General features: G+C 43.0%; 2 protein-coding genes across 7 annotated transcripts; one reads left to right on the forward strand and one right to left on the reverse strand.

Annotated features, from left to right (window-relative positions):
* The first annotated feature begins 1,871 nt into the window (after positions 1–1,871).
* On the forward strand, positions 1,872–21,591 carry LOC102218896 (centrosomal protein of 170 kDa protein B-like). 5 transcript variants are annotated; one of them, XM_023347836.1, is made up of 20 exons: positions 1,872–2,111; positions 3,083–3,197; positions 5,364–5,453; positions 5,680–5,758; positions 5,907–5,965; positions 6,574–6,691; positions 7,620–7,721; positions 7,794–8,264; positions 9,203–10,269; positions 10,427–10,603; positions 10,776–10,890; positions 11,055–12,761; positions 13,203–13,446; positions 13,527–13,671; positions 13,972–14,082; positions 15,443–15,580; positions 16,865–16,953; positions 17,025–17,118; positions 17,194–17,245; positions 17,891–21,591. In XM_023347836.1, the coding sequence occupies exons 1-20, from the start codon at positions 2,020–2,022 to the stop codon at positions 18,073–18,075; spliced, it is 5,250 nt and encodes a 1,749-aa protein (XP_023203604.1). In that variant the 5' UTR covers positions 1,872–2,019; the 3' UTR covers positions 18,076–21,591. The 5 variants fall into 5 exon arrangements, with proteins under 5 accessions (XP_023203604.1, XP_023203605.1, XP_023203608.1 ...); XM_023347837.1 differs by having other exon boundaries at positions 14,041–14,082; XM_023347839.1 differs by having other exon boundaries at positions 2,029–2,111; positions 3,060–3,197.
* Positions 21,592–21,952: 361 nt separating this feature from the next.
* LOC106699916 (protein LBH-like) lies at positions 21,953–25,801 on the reverse strand. 2 transcript variants are annotated; one of them, XM_014472393.2, is made up of 5 exons: positions 25,642–25,801; positions 24,648–24,758; positions 23,397–23,495; positions 22,737–22,884; positions 21,953–22,665 (listed from the first exon to the last, which is right to left on the reverse strand). In XM_014472393.2, exons 3-5 carry the CDS (start codon positions 23,469–23,471, stop codon positions 22,613–22,615), a joined length of 276 nt encoding a protein of 91 aa, XP_014327879.1. In that variant the 5' UTR covers positions 23,472–23,495; positions 24,648–24,758; positions 25,642–25,801; the 3' UTR covers positions 21,953–22,612. The 2 variants fall into 2 exon arrangements, with proteins under 2 accessions (XP_014327879.1, XP_023203268.1); XM_023347500.1 differs by lacking the exon at positions 25,642–25,801 and having other exon boundaries at positions 21,953–22,155; positions 24,648–25,184.
* Positions 25,802–25,870: the final 69 nt, after the last annotated feature.

Genomic DNA, 25,870 nt, shown 5'->3' on the forward strand with positions numbered 1-25,870 from the left:
TTTACCTCACTAATATAACTTGACTTTAAAACAAGAAAATAAATGTAATTTTTTATGAATTTATGTATTTCTGTATCATATTTTAGTAATAAAATTAATAAAAAATACCAGATTTATCAGTTTTATAGATTTTATTTGATCTTTTATATTTTAATCATCTTATTGATTTTATGATATATTTTTAACCACATTTATTTCTGAATTTTTTTTCTTCCTACATGTATTCATTTGTGCATCATATCCTTATATGAACATATATTTTATGTTTTATAGATGCATATTTGGCTTTTGATTTAAATTTTACTTAATGAAGTGACTTATTTATTTATGAAAATGTCAAAATGTTGCAAATATAAATGTCTGGAATTAAATAAAAACAATCACTTAACAATTACTGTGCCAATATTATCACTAGTTGATTTTACAAAAAATATTAAGAACTAAAATAAAATGTAGAAATTAATGATGGGGAGGTAAATACATAAATATGACTGAAAATTGAGGAACAAATACATTGAGGGTTTTATCACTAAGGTCATTTTGGATAGAAAATATTTATATATATTTTTGTTTTGTATGGTAACACCTGGTCCTTCATGTTTATTCATGCTACAGATTATTTTTCGTTCATTTCTTCCCCCAGTTTTAAAATAATTCTTAAAATAGTTGAACAGATTTAGATTTATGGGACTGGGCCGGACAGTTCGGCCGCCCAGGGCCGCATCCAGCCTCCCGCCGCCTCTGGTCGGACCTGCCGGTTGTGACGTTTCGCTTCAGTATCAATGACATCATCACCATCAACAAGCTGCGTCCTCGTGTCAACAGGCAGGTGACGTAATGCCAAACTGAGCTTCACTAACGAGTCACGTGACTCAGTTTCACTGATAGTAATGAAGATATTGATAGTTTTATTGATGGAGCGTTTTTCTGTTTGTCCTGTTGAACGAGATGCGGGACGTAAATTAGAGCGCCGACTGTGGAGACCGGAAGTCTGGCCGCCTTCACAATAAGAGCACAGATAAAGTGTCATGCCGGAGAGATCCATTCAAAGCACAAACAATCTACAAGCTTTATTCTGTTTTACTTCTTCCTTTTTTTTTACAAACAGAAACGTTGAAAATAAATAAATATACTTCAGTTCTATGTGTAGGAGCTCCTCTTTCAGTCTGCAAGATATTTAAACACATAATATGGAAAAAAATATAAAAGACATAAAAGCATGTAAATGAAATAATTAGTAAATTATGAAACGTAACAAAATAATCAAACTCAGATGTATGAAATACTTTGCTGCTGTGTTTAAATACAATAATATTTTGAAGAATTTGAATTAATGAGTTACAACAACTTTTAATTTTCCTTTGGGATCGTTGGGAATTATTTCAATTACATTTTTCATTTTATTTTTGAAATGTTTAGTTAATTTTGTTTAAGTAAATAATTTTTCCTTTTAATACAGTACATATATATGTTATTTAATAAAATAGGGTAAGGGTTATGTTTATTTATAGGGTAAGGTTACCAGCACCTGCCGACCCCTCCATGGATGGATGGATGGATGGATGTGCATTTTATAAAATATACTATTTTAAAATATATCATTAGTAATGGATTTTATCCATTATTATTGGTGATAATGGGATTTATCACTAAACCTTTATTTATTATTAACAGATAAATTTTTATCTTTAATATTCTTGCTTTTTTGCCACAATTTATTTTCCATTATCATTTTAATTTACCTTTAAATACATACATTAAAAATATTATAATTAATAAAACAAATACAATGTAATGAAAATGACATTTTGGGCAGTCTTTTAATTTGAAGGCCGCGGTGGGGCTTTTCCGGTGTCGTAGGCGCTAACGCGGTGCGTCTTGACGCAGCGGGTTGCCGCTGGTGCGTCAGGAGGAGACGGGCGGAGAGATGCCATAACAGCAGCAGCATCAGGACCAGAGAGCGAGCCCAAAGCAGAGACCCGAACCCCGTCCGAGCTCCGGCCCAGCGGGACGCCTCCCATGCTCCACCCGCCCCGCAGTGCGGCAGTGCGGGATCCGAACGCAGGACAGCGGCGGGCAGCGGCGGAGGAGCGGCGGCATCTGGAGAGGAGGTAAGAGGAGGAAGAGGAGGAAGAGGAGGACAGGGCGTGGAGGAGGGGGGGCTGGGACCGGACTGTCTGGGATGACTGCAGCCGGAGGCGGCGCGTCCCGGCCGGGCCGCCGCGGATCAGAGCCCGCGGCCCGCTGGGAGGAGCTGGACCTGCCGCTCGGATCCTTCGGCGGCCGCGCGTGCGCGTTTGCGTGGCTCAGTTGAAATGATGAAGGTGACGATGATGACGATGACGTGACAGATATGATCAGACAGCGCTGCCAGGTTGCATCCAGTCAGGTTCAGGAAGGTCACGTGGTGTGACGTGTGACAGGTTAGTTTCACTCAGTTAGAAAAGCTCCAACCGGAAGGTTTCATTCATCTTTAAATCACCAGCCTAAGAGTCAGGGCTTTATTGGCTCTCTGGCACTTTAATCAGGGTGTTTAATCAGGACTTTGACTAGGCCATTGTAACAGTTTGACCCTTTTTCAGCCATTTTGTTTAAGGTCAGCTGCTGTGTGTGGGTTGGTGGTTCTGTTGATGATCTGGTCTGGTTTGGACCCAGAACCAGCTGGAGCTCATGGTCCAATCAGCAGTTCCGCTCAGATCCTCACAGAACCAAAACCGGATCCAACTCAGTCCGTTCAGATCACAGACCGGGAGCGTTTCAGACCCAAAGGGGCGTGGCCTAAAGCTGCAAATCAATTAATCCTGAGTTTTAAATACAAACTTGTTACAATCTGCAGCAGATTAAATGTGTTTCTGAAACCAGCCGGGCCTCAGGGGACGATTCTGTAGTTTCTGAAACCAGCTGGTTCCGTCTGTGATCCTGGTGGGTCGACTTGAACCCGCCATCTGGGTCAGACCGTCAGTGGAGCGAAACGCGTTTTATCGATGATAGCGTGGATTCAGGATGCCTGCTGCAGGATGTAGTTCAGGCTGTCTGTGGGTGTGGCCTCCGTTTCCCAGGATGCACTGCGGTTTGTCGGCAGGCCTGTGAAGATGAGCGTGACGTCATGGTTCCTGGTGAGCAGCTCCGGCACGCGGCACCGCCTCCCCAAAGAGATGATATTCGTCGGCCGCGAGGACTGCGAGCTCATGCTGCAGGTGAGGAGGCATCCAACCGGGCATCCAACCAGGCATCCAACCAAGTACACCTCGCTGCAGCAAACAGGAAGGGGCGGGACGGACTACTGTCAGTCTTAGACCTTATTTGGAAATGGGACCATTGTACTCCGGAAGTGAAGGGGGCGCTATTTCCTATATTATCCACGGTCTCCTGTTTTTATTTTCTTTTTAAATCTGTGATATATTTTCACCTTTAGGAAGGATTTTCACTCTCAGCATGTCTTTCAACTTCTCTCTTTTATTTACTTCAGCGCAGCTCACAGTGTTTAGCAAATTCTGTTGCTTTCTGTGAACTTCTAAATCTGCTTCTTCATTGCATCTTTTTGGGTCTACTACTGCCTCTAGTGGCGTGGAAGTGGCAACACAACTAATATAATTTACTAAATGAGAATACCACAAAGTCTTTATTATTTGCTATTAATTCCGGCATTAATGACACCGTAAAAGATAAATTATAAAACACCATATTTTTTTCAGTTTCTTAAGGATGTAGAGCTAATTAAATGACATAAACAAGATTTATATATTATAACTAACATCTATATATCTCCATCAATTGTAGGAGGAATAAATTAAATGAGATATAAAAACCAACATGATCAACTATAATAAAAATACCATTTACAATGTAAACATAAGAAACTTAATTGAGCAAAAGTCAATAACAAACAAATGAATTAGGTTCACAGAAGAAAAATAAATCTGGTTACAACCAGGATTGTTAAACATATACAAGCAAAAAAATCACATTTTTGCTTATGTGGAGCCATAAATGTTATTCTGAGAGATTTTTTTATTGGTAGAGTTTTATATATAGAAGAAAAATAAGATGAAACTATTTAGTCTATTGAGGTGGAAATTTTCCTTCGACTCTAAAACTATAAAATAAAACATTCATAGAATCACAATATCAACAATTTGAGCATCAAGTGAAACACTTAGCAAGCTACAGGTAAATGTTATCATTTAGTTTGGTTAAAAATTATTATTGTCAATAAATGACTGGTAATCAATATTCTTAGGCACCAGAGGGAAACAATAAGGCCTTCATGATCTCAGAGGGTCAAACTGAAGAACAGAGGATGGGCGGACGCTCTGCTGACATTTCTTGCCGTCTTCCATGTTTTTTCAGCAAAAAACATGGAGGTAAACCTCAACCCAAACAGTTGAGGTTTACCTCCCATTCAAAGTTTTCTTAGAAGTTTGTCTGTTACTCTGCAGCTCATGTGATCAAACCAGCCGATGAGATGAAAAGTTTAAACCTTTCTTCTAACCCATTGTCTAACCCTAAGATCTCTGGGTCTCCTTAAAAGATAGAGTCTCTGAAAACATTTCTTAAAAATATAGTCAGTGATTTCAGCAAAGTTGACTGATTGTCCAGGAACGACCCAAAGTATTTATCCTCAGTTTCAACAGGTTGGCCATCGACAGAAACTGGAAAAACTTTGAGGTCATTTAATTAACTCTACATCCCTAAGAAAATAAAAAACTAATAAATAATAAAGACTTTGTGCTATTCTGATTTAGTAATGTAATTAAATTAATTATGTTACCACCCCAAGCCACTAGAGGCGGTAGCAGGCCCGAAAAGATCCGACTAAGAAGCAGATTTAGAAGAAAGCTACAGAATTTGTTAAATACTGTGAGCTGAACTGAAGTAAATAAAAGAGAGAAGTTAAAATAAATGCTGAGACTGAAACTTCTTCCTAAAGGTGAAGATATATCACAGATATAAAAAAATAATAAAAACGGGAGACCGGGAATAATATAGGAAATAGCGCCCCCTTCACTTCCGGAGTACAATTGTCCCATTTCCAAATAAGGTATGACACTGACAGTGGTCCGTCCCGCCCCTTCCTGTTTGCTGCAGCGAGGTCCTCCATCCAACCGGGCATCCAACCATCTATTTTCTCCTCTTCCTCTCTTTGTTTTTCCTCCATAATTTTTCTCTTCCTCATCTTCATCATCACTTGTTTCTTGTAAAACTCGTCATCGTCGTCTTTTATCTCGTCTCCTTTAAACTCACTGATTAATAGACTGGCTCTGTGCGTGTGTGTGTGTGTGTGTGTGTGTGTGTGTGTGTGTGTGTGTGTGTGTGTGTGTGTGTGTGTGTGTGTGTGTGTGTGTGTGTGTGTGTGTGAACAGTCGCGCAGCGTGGACAAGCAGCACGCCGTCATCAACTACAACCCAACAACCGACGAACACCTGGTGAAAGACCTGGGCAGCCTGAACGGGGTGAGACACACGCACGCACGCACACACACACACGTTTCTCTAAGCATGCCCAGCCACCCCGTGACATCACAGGTCTCCACCAATCAGCTGCAAGAACACATTGGAGAGTCGATTTACATCAAATCTGATGATTTTCCAGTTTTTGATGATTTTTATTGAATATTTTGTAGTTTATTAATAAACTGGATCAGAAATAAAATCTGATTTCTTGTTTTTTTTTTTGCAGACGTTTGTGAACGACCTGCGGATCCCTGATCAGACCTACATCACACTCAAACTGTCCGACATCATCCGCTTCGGATACGATATCCTTCCCTGTGTGTGTGTGTGTGTGTGTGTGTGTGTGTGTGTGTGTGTGTGTGTGTGTGTGTGTGTGTGTGTGTGTGTGTGTGTGTGTGTGTGTTCAGTGACCCTGTTCATGCAGATTTAGTTTTTCCTGAGCCGCCTCTTCACATTCTCACGTCTACGTTCTGGAGAAAAGTCAACACAAAGTCCCTGAGGAGGCGCTGAAGGTCAGGTCACATTTTAATCTGCTGGCTGTTTCATTATGCAGGCATCTAGTTTATTATTTCATCGTCTTTCATGTGGATTTATGTCAATTTTATTCAGAACACAAAAACATCAGATTCTGAAAGACCAGCGCCGTTTGCGACATGAAATTATCTCAGGAAGTGATTTTGATGCAGAAGAAGAAAAAATGGCTTCCTGCTCTGCTACTGCAGATTCCTTCTCTCTTATCTTGTTTAGTGAATTGTTACAGATTCTTTTAATGTATAAAAATATGTGTACAAGATTAAAAGCATGTTTTTATTCTGAATACCAACAATAAGAAATGAAAACATGCAAACAGAAGCTGGTTGTTTAAAGAACAGCCAGGCATGTTGGGTGATGTAGTTTTATCCAATAGGTGGAAAAAACAGGAAGTAAAAATGATCAAATTATTAACTTATTAACACATAGAGCAGGTAGAACATAAACAGAGCTTTTGAATCACATACAGACTTTCTTCTCTTTGTTTCTCTTCTGGATTTTTCCTGGTTCTGGTTTTCCTGACTGACTTTGTGCTTACGGGTCGCCGTGTGAGAACTTTGAGCTCAAACAAACGTTTTTGTTTTGGCAGCATGAGAAGTACAGTAGTCAGCTGCAGATGAGCCTGAAGGCTGCAGAGGGGAAGAAGAGTGATGAAGAGGAGGGGCAGCGAGGAGACAAGACGACGAGCACAAAGAGCATCACACAAGGTACGAACCCGGAAACCAAGAGTCCGACACCAGGAGGAAACCCGGCTGCTCCGGTCAGCTGGTCAGTAGCTGCTGATGACCTGATGCACATTTTACATTTTGCTGATGTCTAGTCTGCAGTTTTAGTTCATCTCCAACATAACAGATTATGACAACAGGAATTTTTTCACAGTTTTTTCCTTGTACCTGGAGACTTGTTCTTGTTTCTGGGACTCTGGGCTCGGTTCTTAGAACCTGACCCGCTTCAAAACATAAATTCACGGATTGGGATGTGTGGGTTTTCCTCGTGGACTGGTTCCCTCCAAGACATCTGTCCGATAAACAAATACATACTCACTCTCTGGCTTAAGCTAATCTGCTAATAGCAGAGTTAATGTTTCACTTACTGCTTTTACTTTATAAACATTTAGCACACTTAGCTTCCTGTAAAGTTTCTTTCCAGATAAAATGTAAAGCAATAATTTATTTGGCTGTTTGGTAAACTTTCATTTTGAATAAAGTGTTGAAGTTTTGGTTATCGGCTGTTAAGGTTTCTTAATATTTATATTCATGCTCTTATTTTGAAATGGGTGAAGACTGTTCTCAGCAGTTCTGTTTCCTCTCATATTCTCTTTTTATCATAAATGCTATCGAGCAAATGCACAACAAATGAACGAATGATATAAAGAGGAGTGTTGATAAAACAAATGCTTGGTAATTTTCACATATAAAACGTTCTGATAGACTGCTCACATCATCATAGCTGAATTTAGCACTAAACAGACTGTTTGTGTAGCAGTTTAGCATTAGTGGAGCTAATCCTTATGATTCATGCTGTAGGGTTAGCATAGCTAGCGTCTAAGTTAGCGGTACCCACCATGGTGTCTTGGATCTAGACAGGAATGTGTTTCCAGAACCATCTCTTGGTAAATGTGTGTGTTTGTGACAGAAACCCCCGGGAGTCGGCCCACGCCTCTGTATGGCCAGCCGTCCTGGTGGGGAGAGGAGGATTATGGGAGTAAAGTCCAAAGCAGCGACGAGCCTCATTCAGGTAGACGGTTGTTCATCAAACATCTGGAGGATTCGTACTTGTGTCTCATCAGCTGTTGTGTCTATAAACCAGATTTTCCTGGAGCTCTCTCCGACTCCCAACCAAAGACCGTCTTCCCTTCCTACCACCGCGAGCCCAGCTACTTCGAGATTCCCACCAAGGACTTCCAGCACCAGAAAACCTCAGAGGGGGAGCTCCATGAGATCCCCACCAAGGATACGGACGCCCCCAACGCCCCGCCAACCCCGACGCCGCCCGTCGTCCAAAGCCACGCCTCTTTCACCATCGAATTTGACGACTGCATGCCTGGCAAGATCAAGATCAAAGACCACGTCACCAAGTTCTCGACTCGCCAGAGGAAGGGTCAGGCGCCCCCCGCCAAGACCGCTGCCACTGCCACACCCGCAGAGATGATATCAGCGCAGAGCAAGGTGGCTGATTGGCTGGTCCACAGTGATGTCAGCATGATGAGGAGGCATCCGCCATGCGAGGACGTCTACAGCACCAAGAGTGACCTCGCCATGAACATCAAGACCCTTAAAGGTCAGAGAGGTTGCTTTGGTTTTACTGTGATGCTGTACAACATTATGACCTGTACAAAGTTGAACTGATTGCACTAAGTTGCTGCCATGTGATTGGCTGATTTGCTGTTTGAACAGGTTGACCTGTGTGCGGTGCCATAGGTGAAGTTAACAATCTGCGTTTAATTGGTTATATTGGTTATAATAGAAACAAATGGGGATTCTTTTTTCAATGAATTTATAAATGTCAGTTTCAAATCAAGTATTTAACTTGCAAGATAAATATTTATCAGGATAACTAAGTGATTAGATCCAATATAAATATTTGGGTAGCAACATAAGTAATTAATTTCTCACATAATAGTCCAGTAGACTCGGTTTGATTTGGGACCAAACCTTCATCATCTGCTCCACCTCCAGCTGCTGTGGTTCTGAGTCAAACCAACCTGTTCCCCTCCTGGCCTGTGGGGGCGCTGCACCAAGAACCACTGAAGGAAACGACACAAAAACCTCTGAAGACACTGAGAGCAACTTCCTTCTTCACCAGATGGAAACAAGATGGAGTAACATCAGATTTTAGCAGTTGGAAGATTTCTCTTCTATCTTTGGCTAAAGACCACGAGACATTTCTTCTGCTAGCGCTAGGCTAGCACATTTGTTTTGGTTATATTTACCCAGAATGCCCTGTGCTGTAGTCCACTTCCTGCTTTTGGAGCACTCTCAGGTTCTATTGGCATTCACATATGCATTCAAACTGAACCAGAGTTCACTTCAACTGAACCCAAACCGAGGTTTGTAGGCTGGAGTTCAGTTTTTGGTCGATTGCTCATTCGTTCCTCCCCAAACCAACTGGACTTTCTAGACAAATACACTAGAGTTCAATTAAAGAGGACTAAACAGGACTGGTGGGAATGCACCCTTAAACATAAAAGTCTATTGATCAGTTTATTCTTTTACCAGGTCATCATCATGAGGATGGAACCCAGAGTGACTCTGAAGACCCGGTTCTTAAAGCCAAAAGTAAATCCCAGCACTCTGTCCAGTCAGAGCAACCTGAGACACCTCAGCAGACGGTCCAGTCCAGTCAGCAGCCGGTTCCAGCACAGAAGCTCCATCATGTGCTGCAGTACTCTCCGCCCAGACAGGCCCCTGCCTCAGCTGTGGCCCCTGATCGGCCCCTGTCCCAGAGCCCTCCCCAGCCACCATCGCCCACAGAAATGTCCAGACAGGGACTGTCTGAGCACCTCACCCAGCAGGCCTTCATCATCGAGTTCTTTGACGACAACCCGCGCAAGAAGCGTTCACAGTCCTTCACCCACAACCCCGCTCACGGCGACTCTTACTCCACCCTCAAGGCCAAGATGGAGCGACGGAAAGGCGGCGAGAGGCCGGCATCTATGCATGGTCACATCCCTCCCACCCAGCAGGTGACGGTTCCCCTGAAGAGTCAGGGCCACAGTGGCCCTCAGAGGTCAAGCTCTCTAAAGCGGGAGAAGACAGAAGGGGAGGCAGGTTCATCAAGCTCCTCCTCTCGCTCTTCATCAGGCATCATTGTCAGACCTTTTGGCAGTGTTGGGAAGAAGTCAAAGCTTGCCCAGGAGTTTGCTACAGAGTTCCTGAAGGACTCTGGTGAGAAGGATTCCTCCCCAACCAAAGACAAAGTCTCACCTCCACCGATGTCTGCCCCACCAGTGATGGTTTCACCCCCTCATGCCCAGATCCCTTTCCCACAGGAACCTCCAGCACTTTCTTTAGTTTCCTACCCCTCATCCCCATTACAACCTCCAGTAGCCTCAAAGTCCTTCAAACCGGCCATTGGTCCAGCCCAGGTGGCTCCTCTGGGCCATCCATCTGGACCACACATGTCCCCCATGTTGTCTTTGGGAGTGCATGGGGGAGACCCCAAAATTTCCCAGAGGATTGTGAGGAATGAGGAAGACGACAGCCTGAGTGATGCCGGGACTTACACCATAGAGACCGAGTCACAAGATAAGGAGGTGGAGGAGGCCCGCAACATGATTGATCAGGTGAGGTCACAGTGACCATCAATATGAACTGCATCTTTCTTACCTTTATGAAAACAGGTTTAATTGTAACGACTGGTGCATGAAACTTCTTCTCCTTCTTGCTTTTTCCTTCCTGTGTGGTCACACTACCTTCTCATGCATGCCCTGTGCCAAACAGGTGTTTGGCGTCCTTGACTCTCCAGAGTACAGTGGCGCAACCACAGGAGTCTATAGACCTGTCATACATGAAGGCAAAGATGAGCACCGTACCCTGCCTGGTGATGGTACCAGTGTGGACCTATTGCATGGTTTTATCCCAGCAACTGTCAGTGCCCCCCCAACAGGTCCCATGCAGGTAACACTGGAAAAGACCCAGGACAAACGTTGGAGCATGTTGTTGTCCAAGTGCATGCCCTCTGATGTTTGTGCTCCATTTCTCGTGTTACCAATTTCTTTCTGCTCAGTGTTGGTTGGTTCTTTGTTATCCTGGGGTTTGGCCGTGTTGCTCATCATTGTTTGTGTTCTAGGTTCAGATTCACGCAGCCGATCTTGAAGGACCTAAATGGGTTTCTCGATGGGCCAGTCTGGCAGACAGCTATGCTGAACCTGGTTCTACTCCTCCTCAAGGGGAATGTCTTGAAGGTACTCAACATTTTATCTCATTAATTAAACAAAAACAAGTATATAATGTAAAGGGCTGTGGATTAAAATATACAAATCTATTCAAAAATTACTCTGTGAAGAAAAGTATAAAAATTGAAGGATAATAGTGACCCAAGTTGAGCTAACAGAATGTTGTTTTACAGATTTGCGCTACATGAACCAGTCAGTGGGAAGCTACAGCTATGACACCTCAGAGTCAGAGACGAGCCACAGCTCCAGGACCAGAAGGCTGCTGCCTCAGGTTCCTCCAGAAAAGGTGGAAAGTGTCACTCCAAGCATCCTGATACGGCATGAATCCTACCAAGGTCTTAAATCTGTGGATAGAGTTTACGTTCCTCCCTGTTCCCAAGACTCCACCCAGCGCCTAACCGTTCAGGATGACGTGGACCCAGACAGTCTCAGCGATGCCAGTCGCTCTGAGGATGGACCCGCTCTGGTTAATGCAAAGAAAATTGATGTAATTACCGGAAACGTGTCCCCAGTTGCTCCTGGCTATCAGTTTAAAGTTCAGGAGAAAGTTTCTCCAACCAACAAATCCACCTTCTTCTACATTGGTGCCGAGGATCATCCAGGCAAGCCTGAACAGGCCAGAAGCCCCGTGCAGGGTGAGAGGACTCGAGACCCTCCGGCTAAAACTCCTCCAACAACAGTCTTGATCCGTCACTTGAGTGGACATGAACCCAGAAGGACAGGCGTCAAACCCAACAACTCTGCTCCAAACCTCCAAACGCAAGACAAAGACTCTGTTCCTACAAAGGACAGCTGTATCGTCCGTCAAGAAAGTTTCACCAAAGACCGACCCAGTGACACAGTCCAGATGAAGAAGCTTCCCCACATCTCCAGCCACCCTTCCATTAGAGATATGGAACAGAGCATCCAGGAAACACAGCCCTTCCTTCAGGAGACAGAGGGTGCGCTGTCCTCTCTGGACACCAAGGTTCCTTCTTCTGGTTCTGGTCGTAGCTCAAAGAAAGAGGGCTCCTCCACCCACATGGATGATTCTCTCTCTGGTGAGTCAGATGTGGATACAGCTAGCACCGTGAGTCAGGTGAGTAGCAAAAATGCTCCTGTTAGCTCCACATCTAAAAAGCGACCTGCCATAAGCAGTTTTCAGAAGGAGAAGTCCTCTTCTAGCCCATCTATCCAAGAAAAGGGTCGACAGCTAAGTGCTCGAGAGCGGCTTTCTGAGAAACGACGCACACAGACAACTGACGTACCAAGCAAGGCAGAGGCAACGAAGCGTTTCCAGATGCGCCGCAGTACAGGAAACCGTGGTTCTCTGGATTTATCCGAAGGTCAACAAGGTACCGCACCTAACTGGACTGAAACTACTTCATCTGATCATGAAATCTCACATCCATCCAGCCGTACCAAGAAAGTTATTGCCCCTCTACAGAAAGAGGACAATGGAAAGACACCTAAGTCAGCAGCTCAACAGGTTTTAACTCGTTCCAACAGCCTGTCAGCACCAAGACCAACTCGAGCCTCCATGCTACGACGCGCTCGCCTCGGTGACGCCTCAGACAACGAGGGCACAGAGACCGATCGGACCTCCCAGAACTCTGATCACATTTCTGCACCCCCTAAGGTCTCCGCTGAAGGTAAGAAGCTGTCCAGACTGGACATCTTGGCGATGCCCAGGAAGAGAACCGGCTCATTTACGACTCCAAGTGACAACGAGTCCTCGACAAGTCGGTCTGGCTTCTCCGGTCGCAACAGTGAGCCAGCTGTCACAGCAAGGAAGACGTCTGTTGGTGATGCTCGCCAGGCAGCCAGTAAAGGGGGCGGAGCTCCGGTGAAGCAAACAGTGTCACGTACCCGATCAAGCGGAGTGAAGCATCCCAGCGGCGGTGAGTCTGTCAGGGATTCTCAAATCCAGGCCTCAAGGGCCGGGATCCTGCAACATTTAGATGCGTCTCTGCTTCAACAGACCTGAGTCACGAAAGAGTTTGTTAGCAGGACACTGGAGAACTGGACTGCAAGCTGAGGCAGTGACTCAGCAATTTGATTCAGGTCTATTGGACCCGGGACACATCTAACAGTTTCAGGACACGGGCCCCCAAGGACACAAGTTGAGGACCCCTGGTCTTTGTGTTAGCTTTTCTGACATGTACTTGCTAGCTTGTGTTGTTGTTTTGCCGAATATGATGATTTGATTTTGTGATTCTTTTGGATTTGGAGGTTCAGTGTGTGTCCCTTTGTGTTTGTGGCTCAAACCTCGCTATTTACGGCATAGAGTTTAACCATCCAAGCAGATAAACAGTTGACGCCTTTTGCTGATTATTTTTCAGGGTCACGTCGCAAACAGAAGGGCTCAGACTTCTCGTCTTCCTCTGAGGAAGAATACGACACAAACACTGGCTTCTCCAAAGCAAAGCGATCCTCCCATTCAACGACCGCTGGCCAATCACAGCGCAGCCAGAGGACAGCCGCCAGCAGAACCAAGTCTGTCTCCCTGGAAACCGAGGAGGACGAGGACCAGAACGACATCGACCCATACCAGAACTGGTCCACTCACAGCGCTGAGATCGCCAAGTAAGAGCTCTGCTGCCATCGGCTGCTCTCCTTCATCTCTTAGGCGTCCACTGATAATTTGCTTTGCGTTTCGACTGCAGGCTCAGTCAGGACCTGGCCAAAGATCTGGCCATCTTGGCGAAGGAGATCCATGACGTCGCTGGGGATGGGGATCCTCCACCCACCACCACCTCCCCTAGCTCACTCCCCAACACGCCAGGCTCCAACATCTCTGCCCGGGAGGAGGTAGGAATCAAACACCCCTCCCAACATGGCCACTACCACCATACCACCAAGGCCTCCAAAACTGGGAACACGCACATCTATCCATGCCCTGCAGGGCGCAGTATCAATAAACAGAAGTTCTCTTCTTTCACATTTCTATACATTTCCAAGTCTGGATAAATGTGTCTGATTTTCCAGACCCTCGTGCAGCCAGTAAAGCTACATCATCTGATCCCAGTGTTCCCAGTTTAGACGCTCCAGTTTCGATGTTCCACTGAGGCGCTGGTCCGGTCATGCAGGAAGCTGTTTGTTTGTTTGCAGGTTGATCTGCAGGAGCTTCATTCTGCTTCAGACTCTTACAACCTTTCATATGTTTGTTCTTCTGCAAAGACGCCATGTGTTGCATATCTCCACGGGGTTCGACCGGCTCAGGTGTCCAACTCTGACTCATCACCCACCACCGATCCTAACACTCACCTCCACTGTGTTGGATTGTTCTGCACTCTTGAATTGTTGTCATGTCATCTTGTCTTGTGTGTCCAGAGCACCAAGCTGGAGTCAGTCTGTTGGATGAATATTCAGTTCAGTCTGAGACTAAACACATCCAACAGAGGTTGTTTGTGCCAAATTTACTAATTTAATTTTCTCCATCTGAGCTGATTCCAGCTTAATAAATTCACTTTCATCAAACCTCACCTTGACTAACTATTGATCGTTGCACTGCACTGCTGCACCGCTACCACATAAATCAGTGTATCATCAGCGTAGAGTGAAAAGCACAACCACCTTATTTTACACAGTAGTTTTCCTTCCACGTTCCTCTGGACAGGACTTTATTTATGGAGGCAAAAATGACCATTATTTAATAAATAAATGAAACTTTAACAAAGATTCTGCAATACAGAACAAAATAAAGTGACTAAATACAAAAAAATTACATATTTTAGTATTCAATGCATTAAAGTCACATTCTTATTAAACTTGTGCATTATATTATTAAAACATGTAAATAATTATTCAAAAATGTATTGATTTAATATGTTTTAAATTTTATTTGATTTATTAAATGTAGATTTCTTTAAGTTAATTATTGATTGAATTGTGGGGGTTTTTGATATTCATACAGAAACGCCAAACCTGCAACAAATTATGGAAAAATAAAAAAAATATAAAAATTAGGTATAAAATATATTGTTTACAAAAGCACATTTAACTTTTTAATTATTTCTACAACATATAAAGAATGTAATTAACCAGCATCAGTCAGTGGGCGGGGCTAGCACTGAGTTAATTAACCAATCAGCTGTTAGTTTCTTTGATGAACCAAAGGGATTTGATGGTTTCCTGCTCTACAGGTAAATCATGTTTATTTAATTATGTGATTTTTAAAAAATATTCCTTAAAATATTGACACAATAAATAATTATTTGTTTAAAATCTTTTTATTTAAAAAACCTTTTTTGATTTTTGGAGATTTGTGGTTTCTGTAGAGTCAGAACCCCCAGTGTTCCCAGTGTTCCCAGTGTCCCACAGCCTCCAGCTCCACCCTGTAGTTCTGTTGATGAGTTTCCATCAGCCTATGCTGGTAATGAACTGGTTTTACTGGTTCATGGAGCTGTGGCTGGGTTCTCCTGCACTCCCTGGTCCGACTTGGCGCTGCATCCCAGCAGAACCTGGACCTCCCTGTCGCTCCCCACCATTGCAGCTGCATGTTGACTTGGTGCATGCGTTGATCTCCAGCCTTTGCTGAACCGGAGACGTTTTGGATCATGTGGGTGTACTCTCTTTCCAGCTGGTCCATCGTATTCCTGAGGCCAGCTTAAACTTCCAGAAGGTTCCTCCAGGTTCTGCGGCCATCTTGGACCTGGACGCTAATATGAATGAGGCAGAGCCCACTTCTTTGCAACGCCGTCCGTGGAACCGTGAAGAGGTCACTGTCCGATCCCACCGAGGCCGCGTTCACACTGCAGCTCAGCTCAACACAAAGCTTAGTCTGGGAACGAATTCACACTAAACTCAGCGTTCCTGGTTTTAGTTTCCAATTCTCCAGCTTCATCATTTTTACGGTTGTTTTCAGATCAGTCAGCAGGACGCAGCAGCTGATTTGATTTATAATCCATGTTTTTAAGCAGTTTATGATCTCTGAGCTGTTAGGAGGATTACAGCCTCAGCTGATCCTGGATGGTTTAGTTGTCAAAATTACAGATTTTAATTCCTGGATTTATTCCTTTCTGTTCAGAAAAGTGTAGATTCAAAAATTCACTTAAAAATTATGGGAGGTTTTAATTTCAATTTGGAATCACACAAGATTAGGATGGATGGATGGTCTGCCCATCTCCACCACTTCCTGTCTGTTAGCCCCGCCCCCTGATGTTCTGGATTTTGATTGGTCCGATCTGAAACATGAACTCCTTCCATTTCCTGCTTCGTATCTTGAAATGTTTTAAAACATCTGAACGACATGATGCTGCCACCACCGAGCTTCACCCATGTGTCGATGTTCATCGAGTCCAAACATCTCCGCTCCCAATCAATCAGACGACATAACCCCAAAACCGAAGACGTTGTTTGAAACCTTCCAGGCTGCCGGTGGAGCGACGGCCTCTTCCTCGCCGAGCGGCCGTTCAGCCCGTCGGATTCTCACCGGCTTTTATTCTGACGCTGATTCATGTTTCACACCAGAACCGTCTGGAAACTGGGCCCAAAGCTGATCTGTTTCTAAATTTCCCATGAGTTGCATTAAGCAGGTTTCCCTCCAGTTGAGCCATGACATCATCAACATCAGGGATTTTCAAATCAAAAGCCTGGATTAAAAACATTTCAGTATTGTATTACCTTGGCATTTAGAAAACATAAATAATTTAGTTATTCTAATGGAGCAGAGCAGAATTTTGGTCTCATTTATTTGTCAGAATCATAGCTTTGCTCATTTTATATAGCATCAACACATCGCTCTGGTTTATGTGTGAAAGCCAAACGTTAATCAGCTGCAGCAGCATCAGGAGCTCTAAACCTGAAGGTTCAGTCTGTCTCCTGATGGTGGCGCTGCAGGGAGTCTGATCTGCAGTGTGAACTCAGCCACGACTCCTCATGTTTTCACTGACCGTTTGTCCGTCTGCTGCAGTCAGTTTTGGGTTTTCTGGGAAACCGGTGCTGATGATGAAGACGCTCGGCGCTCATCTTCGTCTCTCTGTGTTTGTGGAAACTCTTCCAGGTGATCCTGGACAACCTGATGCTGAACCCGGTTTCCCAGCTGTCCCAGGCCATCCGGGAAAACACCGAGCAGCTGGCCGAGAAGATGAAGTACGCAGCGGTTTGAAGACTTTCTGCCTGCTCGACTCCAGCTGAACTAACCGGATGGTTTCTGGTTTCAGGGTTTTGTTCCAGAACAAAGCAGATGTATGGGAGGAGATCGAGGCCAAGATCAACACCGAGAATGAAGTTCCCATTTTAAAAACCTCCAACAAGGTAACTGAGCCGCCATTTTTAAAGCAGCATTCAGAGTTCAGCGCCTCCTCTTCTAAATATTATCATTGCTTGCAGGAAATTACCTCCATTTTGAAGGAACTGAGACGAGTCCAAAGGCAGCTGGAAGGTATTTGAGTTCAGTAACTTTTGGTTTTAGTTGTTTCCCTGATGGCCGCAGAAAATACAAAAAGAAAAAGAAAAATACTAATTAAGCATGTTTGGAGCAAATCAACCAGCATAATTTCATCAGATGTTGACGTTATTCTTCTTTAGTAAGCAGGAAGTAGAGGTTGATAACTAGCATGGAAACAAACTTTAGGCGATTACAGCGAGTCCTCCCGTCTGCTGAGCGTTGCCACATAGAAATGTTTCAAAGATTTGTTCATAGTCTCAGACCCACCAACACCGACTTCAGCATTAATTAACTTAACAAATTAAAATTCAAGGATTTTATTGCTAATGGAGTGAAGCAGCTAATGATTGTGTCGTCTGCATAAAAGTTGAATTTGCATTTTAAAAGATCATTTTTATTAAAAGTGAAAAGCAGGAGTGCTAACATGCTGCCCTGAGGAACTCCTATGTCTCAGTTTGTTGTTTCCTTAGATGTTCGCCGTTTGTTGCTTTACAGGGCGATTGCTGATGTCTTTTCTTCTCTGTATTTATTTAGTTATTGGACGTAACATCTGACAGGCTGACAGTTTAAATATATTTTTTCTGCCCTGGATAGTCAGCTTGGTTTTTTAAGTGCTGTGCTTTGTGTTTTCTGCTGTAGTCATAAACACCATCGTGGAGCCCGGTGGGAGTCTTCAGGCGGCCGCCATCACAACGCCGTCTCTGACTCAAACTCGCCAAACCACGAAGGAGAAGAAACCCGCTACCAGAACCCGGACCTCCAACGCCAACGAAAGCACCAAGCGACCGCCTCGTGGGCCTGATGGGTCCCACCACGCGCCCTGAGCAGGCAGCCGTAGCACATCGGGACAGACGTTGTGCATCCACACCACTGCGGTGTGAGCCGGAGCCGGAGTCCCTCTGGGCGCTGTGTTTGGACCGGCGGTGGTGTGGATGCACTGGACCTGTCCAGAACAAACCGCCCATCTGTGCCCAGTGATTTCATCAGAACATCGTGATTGGCCACAGTGTATCTTCGTAGAGCTGCTTTCTCGTCGCACAAGCTCAACCAAACTTAGTCAACGCTACAGAATCAAGCAGCTGCTCTCACCACGGCGTTCTGCGGACAGAACTGTACAGAAGTGTATTAATAACTTTGTGCTTTGACGATCTGTTGTGTTGCATTTGAACAGAGGATAGAAACGTCCTTATAGCATTCTGTGTATCTTTATAAGGCAAAAGTTTTACCTTTCTGCCCGTCAGATGGGTCCCACTCTGCTTCCACGCTTCATGGACCGGGTCCAGTAGAACACCTGCTGAATGTTTCTCAGTTCTGCTGCCTGACCGACGACAGCCAGGCTCTCCGCCTGCTCCGCCTCGCTGGGATTGTGCTGCTTCTGCTGAATGTTGCGAGAGCTGAATGTGGGAGAGACTCTGTGAAATAACTGGAATGTCTGCATGAGAGAAAGCTTAACGATTCCGACTGGTCCTCGAACGCATCGCCTCTCTACAGGAATGAATCAGTCCGACAGTTGAGAAGTAAAGCTTATTAAAAACACCTGAGAACAAACAAGATTTCTTAAAGTGTAACTGACCCCCCTGTGAAAGCAAAGCCCGCACCCAAAAAATCTCTAAATTCCAAAGTGGGCGGAGCCAGAACCCCCTTGGGGGCGTGGCTAAGCGTGTGAATGAGCAGAGAGGGTAAAGCTGGGCTGTGGTCCTGTTGTCAGCTTAGTAACAGTTGCTATAGGTAGCGACTTTTAAAAAAAAAAAAAAAAACAGTGACTAGCAACAAATCTATCAACTTTTTTCAAAAAAAAGCTTCTAGCGACAAATTTAACGCCTTTTCCCCAGAAAATCAACTGACAAATCTATCAACTTTTTTCAAAAAAGCTACTAGCTTCAAATCTAGCCACTTTTTTCCCTCTTTACAGCAACTAGCGGCTTTTTCTTCTTTATTGGAGACTTTCATTGCGACGTGTGAAAAACCAGCCGCTGTCAAAGTGAGATGGTTTTATGGTTTTATCCCTGAACGCAGGGCTGTGTGACAGACATGAACCAAGCTGGAAGCAAAAGGAAAATTCATCTGCAGTACCCCAATTTCAACCATAAGAGGGCAGCACTGAAACGGCTCTAGGCTAAATATTGCAGAATTAAACAAATTTACACTAAAATGTCATATTTCACACAGAAACATAAAGTTATCAAGCTTAAGGACAAAATTAAATGGAAACAGTTGATTACGGGTTTAGTTCCTCTCTATTTATGGGTTTAGATGAATTCGCCTGGTTCAGTGAGAGATGTTAGGTTGTTTCCAACTCCCAGGTCCAAGTAGAAACTAATGTCCGCGGCAGTTTTAATGAAGTATTTAGAGCTTTACGCCGTGGGAGGGTCGATGGAAGGTGACGTGGTGTGAGTGGGTCTCTGCGTGTCCGCTAGCTGCTAGCTGCTAGCTGCTAGCTGTGCTGTTGTCGCTGTGTGCTGGGCTAATGTTTGTGTTTTTTTTCTCCGTCTTTGTGTTAAAGCAGCTGAGACGTTCGTATGTACAGACAGTGAAATGATCCAGTTCATTTCCAGATAAATGAACGAAGCTGTTAACTCTCGGCTTAATTAACCTAGCTTAGCATAACGACTGGAAACGGCGGGAATGCAAACTGAGCCTGTGCTTGGCTTTCATTCACTTTCAAACAAACTTTTACTTTCCTATCCAAGTGGCTTCATGGTGTAACCAAAAATAATAATATTGTTTTATTTAGTGAAACAATAATTCAGTAGAAGCTGATGTTTACTGATTTATTTTTATCTGCAGTTTCTGAGACTCGGTGATTGATTTTGTGTTTATTATTGCTGTTTACTGCTGCTGCATTTTTTAGCCAAAAACTAACAGAAATAATCTGGGTTGTTTATCCTGTCACAAGAGTAGAAAATTGAGGTTAATTATTAAAAGTAATATGATGTTGATTCAATTATATTATGTCATAGTTTAAAACCAAATCTTTAGTTAGCAAGCTAAATATTTACTAATAATAGTTTTAAAGTAAATATTGAGTTTGGAACTAAATATTACAAAATTAAATATTTAATTAGCAAGATAAATATTTAGCTTGCTAACTAAATAGTTTGAAACTGACATTTAAACACTTATGAATAAAATTGTGAGAATATGACTGAGCTTTTAGCCCCGTCTTCTTTTCTTATGTCAGGTTAAATAATCCAAATTATTTCTAGCTTTTTGGTGTCTCATAGTTGTAATCTGATGTTTCTGTGTTTACTGACGTAGACAGGCATCCGTTTCCACCGTTAGCGCTAAGCTAGGCTAACTCCACTATGGTGATTGTTCTGTACAAAACCACGATTCAATCTCCAGCAGAGATGAAGGATTCTCTATGGAAACCTATAAAAACCACTTTAGAGAAATAAAATGCTTGCCATAGTTATGACTTTGAAAGTTTTAATTTTTACTTTGAAGTTTAAATATTTGATATAAAGTTTCAGAATTTAGACTTTTAATGTTAGAATTAAAGTCTAAATTAGGACTTTGACTCTTATGACAACTTCAAAAGTAACAACCATTACTTTGTTCATATCATGACTGAAAGTCTAAATTTTTACACTAGTGCTCATATTCCTAACTTTGTATCTGATATTTATATCCAATTATTATAATTTAATTTTTTTTTACTTTCTATCACAGTTATGTCTTTAAAGTCATATTTCTGATTTTGCATCCTATAAAAAGTCTAAATTAATTTCTACTTCCAAAGTCATATTTATAAGTCCACCCTGCCATTATTCCTTCCTCTCTAGTGGCACATATGGGCCTCCGTAGTTTCACTGACCTGTGGACTTGAAGTGTTGGGCTGGAGAAACCAGATATGGCAAACCTTTATCATAAAGTGCATGTTTCCTGTAGCTTGAGGCAGGTGAGGTTTTGATGCTAAATCACCAAATGTGCACTTTTTCCATCGGATGAACAAACACCCGGAGGAAACGGGTGGAGCTTTTATTTATCCTTCATGCTGATTGTTTGGAAAATGTTTTATTTGACCATTTTACGCAATCCTGACTGGGCGGTGCTGCGATGATGTAACAGCTGCTGCTGCAGCTGATTGGTGGTCTGGCCTCCATGCGCTCTGTGTTTTGTTGCAGTGCATGCAGCTGAGTAAGAACAGCAAACATCTGCTCTGTTTCTCATTTTTATGCATCTGATCAGATTATGGTGCTGCAGACGGACTTGCGTAACTAACAAATGTTTTTTATTTTCCAAGGATTTCCACACATCTGAACTCTTTTGTTTATCATCGTTTCTTTGTATCATTCGGTCATTTGTAATAAACTGACTCCATGCACTCTGTTGGTGAACTGCAGGGAGACGGTTTTTATTCCAGAACGCCGACGGCGTCGAAAACAGGAGAACAAAACCAGGAACCAAAAACACGAGATCATTAAAAACCTGGTGTGAGATGAAAACATTTTTTTTAAAATTCAAGAATAGGAAGAGAAATATACAACGGTAAATTTCCACCAAAAAAACTCACATTTTGAAATTAATTTCTTTGAATAAAGAAAGTTTTTGAGTTCCAAAAGTCACATATGTTCAACTTGGAGTTTCAAAAGTTTAAAGTTTGCTAGAAAAAAAATAAAAAAATGAAATTTTTAGATCAATCTCAGAAAATTACGTGGAAAAAAATTGGAGGTTTAAAACACAAAATCTTTTATTTTCCATACTCAGAAATTTCCAAGTTTTTTCTAGAAAATTTCTGAATCAAACATTAATAAAAAATAAAACCTAAAGCCGCCCCCATGCAGAAAATGTCGCCCCCTGTTGGGAGGATTTAAAAACAGTTAAAAAACAAAAACAATGTTTTTTTAATCAGGCTTGAATTCAGCTGAAACAATTTTGGGTCGCAGCTCAGTAGAAGATCTCTGGGAAACAGAAACAGCAGCTGATTAGACTGAGGACGGAAACCAGGAAACGTACAGAAAAAACAAAATAAACTTATTTAAAATGAACCAGAGAAAAAATAATTTTATATTCAGAATCTGTTGGATCTGAAAAAAGGAAGAAAAGCCAGCAAACCAATAAATAACTCATAATATGCTTACAGAACAAGAATAACTGCAGCTCCAACATTTTGTGGAACAATTAAGGCTTTGTTTTGGTATTTCAAAATAAAAGCCCAGAGTTCATCAAACTATTTATTGATCTGTGAAAAATACGAGTTAGAATAAATCAGATGTTTCTTCCAAAAATACCAATAAAAATAAAACGAATACATCAAAAGGTTGTTTTTTATCATGAGTACTCGGAGGTCAGAGGTCAGCCTTCCAATTATCTCAGGTGTGTTAGCTCCGCCTCTTCACCTGGGTAAAACTGGAGCCATCAGACTCCGCCCATTACCAGCTCCGGAGGCTCCGCCCCCTCCATGGGTCGCCCTGGGCAGAAACCACCTGCTGACGTCACTGAGGTCAGGGACGAGGGGCAAAGTGACGGGTCGCGACCTCACCTGCCGCCTGCTGGTGGCGCTGTGTGACATCATCGGGAGGCCAGCGGAGCTCGCCACTCTCCACCTGGTCTGCGTCGCTGGGCTCCACCACGATGGAGGGCAGCCGCCGGCAGAGCTTAGGAGCGCGCTCAGTAGAGTCCGGAAACACCTGAAGAAGAGCCGGCCAATCAGAACGCAGAAAGAGCATTAAGTAAATTCAGGGGCAGCGTCTCGTTAGAGCGGGAAGCTGTCACGTTACGACGAAGCATAAAATTCATTAAAACGTTTAACGAGGTATGGAATTAGAAAAAATAAGAAACTTTCACAATATAATGAAGCATAAAATTAATTAAAATGAAGAACTTGTTTGTTTGAAAGAGTTTTAAATCTCCATAAAGTTTTCTCTTTTTAACAAAGTTTCTGGTTAAGATGTGGCAGTAAAATGCTTCCATATAAAACAAGTTCAGGTTCTAAAAAACATTCAGACGACCAGCTTTTATCTGTTTCCTTTAATTGATCTTTAAACCTTTGTTTTTACAGCCTGGGTGTAATACTGCTGTGTTTCAGGTCAGAGTGGGACCTCCTCACAATAGATGATCTTTGAGCGTGCCTCTTTCTGATTGGTTCCTGTGCAGGTTTACTCTGGGCTCATGTGGGATTTGAACCCACAGAGTCACTCGCCTGTAGAGAAGTGGCTTCCTCTGGGGGAGCTCCGCCCACCGCCGAGTCACAGGTGTTCATCACCTGGTTGGTCATCTCAGCCAATCAGCGTTCAGCAGGCTGAGGATGATGAGAAGGAAACAGGATGTTCAGACTGTCGCCTCACTAACATATTCACACACCGCTTAACCTTTCATCACATTCCAACCAGAAACTGGTCGGCTGGTTACAGTTAAAAATCTGAAAAGTGTGGAGTGTGTTGAAAGGTGAGCAGAGACAGGCGGTGTGTGTTTGCACAAACAGACACACACATTGTGTCTGTTGAGTGGCTGTTAGCAGAAACGCATGCAAACAGCCACTCAAGTTCTAACTGGTTCCTCAGAATCAGAACCCACAGGAGAGGAAAAGTACGGAGCTACATTAGGGCCGCAAAGCTTATTCAAAATGGGGAAAAAACTGAAACTGAAAAATTATTTTGGAACTCGGGAAAAAAAATAGAACTGGACAAACATTCAAACTGGAATGAAACTGAAAAATAATTGTGAAAAGATTTTAGACTGAAAAGATAAACTGAAAATAAAGATTTTAGACTGAAAAATAAGGATGTTAAACTAAAAAAATATTCAAAACTACTTTTCAAATTCAGTTTTTGTTTTTTAATTTTCAGATTTCTTTTTCTTAGTTTCGAACTTGTTTTCTTCTGAACAAATTTCATGGCCTTAATGTAGCTCCATAAAAGTCCCTGCAGCTGGATCTCTGGGTTCTATCAGTGGTTCTGATGGACCGGTAGTTCATCTCTACTTAATGAAACATTTGATTTTTGGCAGCGAGCACAGAAGCTTCCTTTCACCAGTCAGAAATTTGAATATTTTCCTGGAGCGGAGCCCGGACCGAACAGCTGCAGGGCGTGTGTTCCGCCAGCAGGGGGCGGCGCTGCGCCTCCACCCGGAAGGGAAGAGGAGAACGGGCGGATCGGACAGGTGAGACCAGATTCAGCAGGTAAGCTAAACCTGTGGAAACTCCTGCATTATTCAGCGCTGGTATTACGCCGCTTTTTCCACCAGAGCTGCAAAATCGGGCCGCCAAACCGGGTTGCCAAGGCAACAGCCCAGAAATACTAATAATCTATAGTTTCTGTAGGTTAAAGTTACTCCATCAACATGATCACATACACAGAAAACAAACCAAAACCCCTGATGGGTTACGGATCTCAGCATTATTTCTGTTTTGAATATTTTGAGAGGAAAATTAAGAAGAAAAAAAAAGTCTCACGGTTTGATCTTTGATCCGCAGAAAAAACTGGAAATGAAGCTGAAGCTGCAAAATCCACAGGAGATCAGACAGAGACCTGCTGCTGATGCTCTGGGGCCGCCTCATGTGGCTCTGTGTGTGTGAGAGAGAGGGTGTGTGTGTGTGTGTGTGTGTGTGCTTTGCATAAAGTCCTGATTTGACTCTGCAGGATTTGCATGAAGGAGTGTCCGTTTGTTGTTTGTCTGAAGCTTCAGTTCTGATCCTCTTCATCATTTTTTCCTATAAACTGGAAAAACTTTCAGGTTATTTTTTTTCAACTTTTCTTCTCCTGATGTCCTGAAGTCTTCTGATGTTTTGATTTGGGTTTTTTCTTGTCCTGCTAAAGAAATAAAACTAGTTGAGATGAACATTTCTGTTGTTTTTAAGACACAAAACTTAAAACGAGAAACGAATATGTAACAATGAGATGTAAACTTAAGGAGAATCTTTCTTGTTTTAGTTATATAAAACATTAAAACAAGAACATTTCTAGTAAGAGATGAATTACAAATTGAGTCAACTACAATGACTTAATTGCACATTTTACAGAGATATGAAATTCTTAAAAACAAGAAAGTTTCTCAAAAAGAGAAAAATCATTTAATGAGAACATTAAGAAAGTGAACTCTAAACCTACAAGCCTCGGTCTGGGTTCGGTTAAATGGCCGATGTGAGCAGAGGCCGCTCCAAAAGCAGGAAGTGGACTGCAGCGCATGGCATTCTGGGTAAATTCAACCACAACAAGCGAGTTGGCCTAGCGTTACCGGAAGAAATGGCCTGTGGTCTTTAGCCAAAGACTGGAGAGAAATCCTCCAACCACTAAAATTCATGAGAAACAGAACCACAGCAGCTGGAAACGGAACAAACGCTGAAGTATCGAACCTACAGGAGAAAAACATCCCGAGAGAACCTGATCCGATGTTCATGCTGCTATCAGAGGATTCTACGGAAGTATTTCAGTAAACAAAAGACAAACCTCCCCATGAAACCTTCAGAGAAAGCCTGGAGAACCTCTGACCCGGATAAAATAATGACCGGGTCACAGCTCAACGTCATCATTGAGGGTTTAAACGTTAAACTTGAGGCTCGGATCCATTTTCTCTCTGAACACAAAGAGGCGACTGCTGCGCTACACTGACCTCTGCTGGTAGTTTACCGTCACTACATCCTCCACTAGCGATCAGTCACTGAAAGATTTTTATTCG

The sequence above is a fragment of the Xiphophorus maculatus genome, chromosome 15, assembly GCF_002775205.1.
Source record: "Xiphophorus maculatus strain JP 163 A chromosome 15, X_maculatus-5.0-male, whole genome shotgun sequence".
Lineage (NCBI taxonomy): Eukaryota > Metazoa > Chordata > Actinopteri > Cyprinodontiformes > Poeciliidae > Xiphophorus > Xiphophorus maculatus.

Bases quoted from the DNA above. Each gene is read 5' to 3' on its own strand.
- LOC106699916 (XM_014472393.2), bottom strand. From the start codon at position 23,471: ATGACCAACCAGGTGATGAACACCTGTGACTCGGCGGTGGGCGGAGCT. The intron at 22,885-23,396 runs GCGAGTGACTCT...GCTCTTCTTCAG, and splicing joins AGGAAGCCACTTCTCTACAG to GTGTTTCCGGACTCTACTGA. The intron at 22,666-22,736 runs GTGAGGTCGCGA...GTTTCTGCCCAG, and splicing joins GCGCCACCAGCAGGCGGCAG to GGCGACCCATGGAGGGGGCG.
- LOC102218896 (XM_023347836.1), top strand. From the start codon at position 2,020: ATGCTCCACCCGCCCCGCAGTGCGGCAGTGCGGGATCCGAACGCAGGA. The intron at 3,198-5,363 runs GTGAGGAGGCAT...GTGTGTGAACAG, and splicing joins ACTGCGAGCTCATGCTGCAG to TCGCGCAGCGTGGACAAGCA. The intron at 14,083-15,442 runs GTGTCCAACTCT...CTCTCTTTCCAG, and splicing joins ACGGGGTTCGACCGGCTCAG to CTGGTCCATCGTATTCCTGA.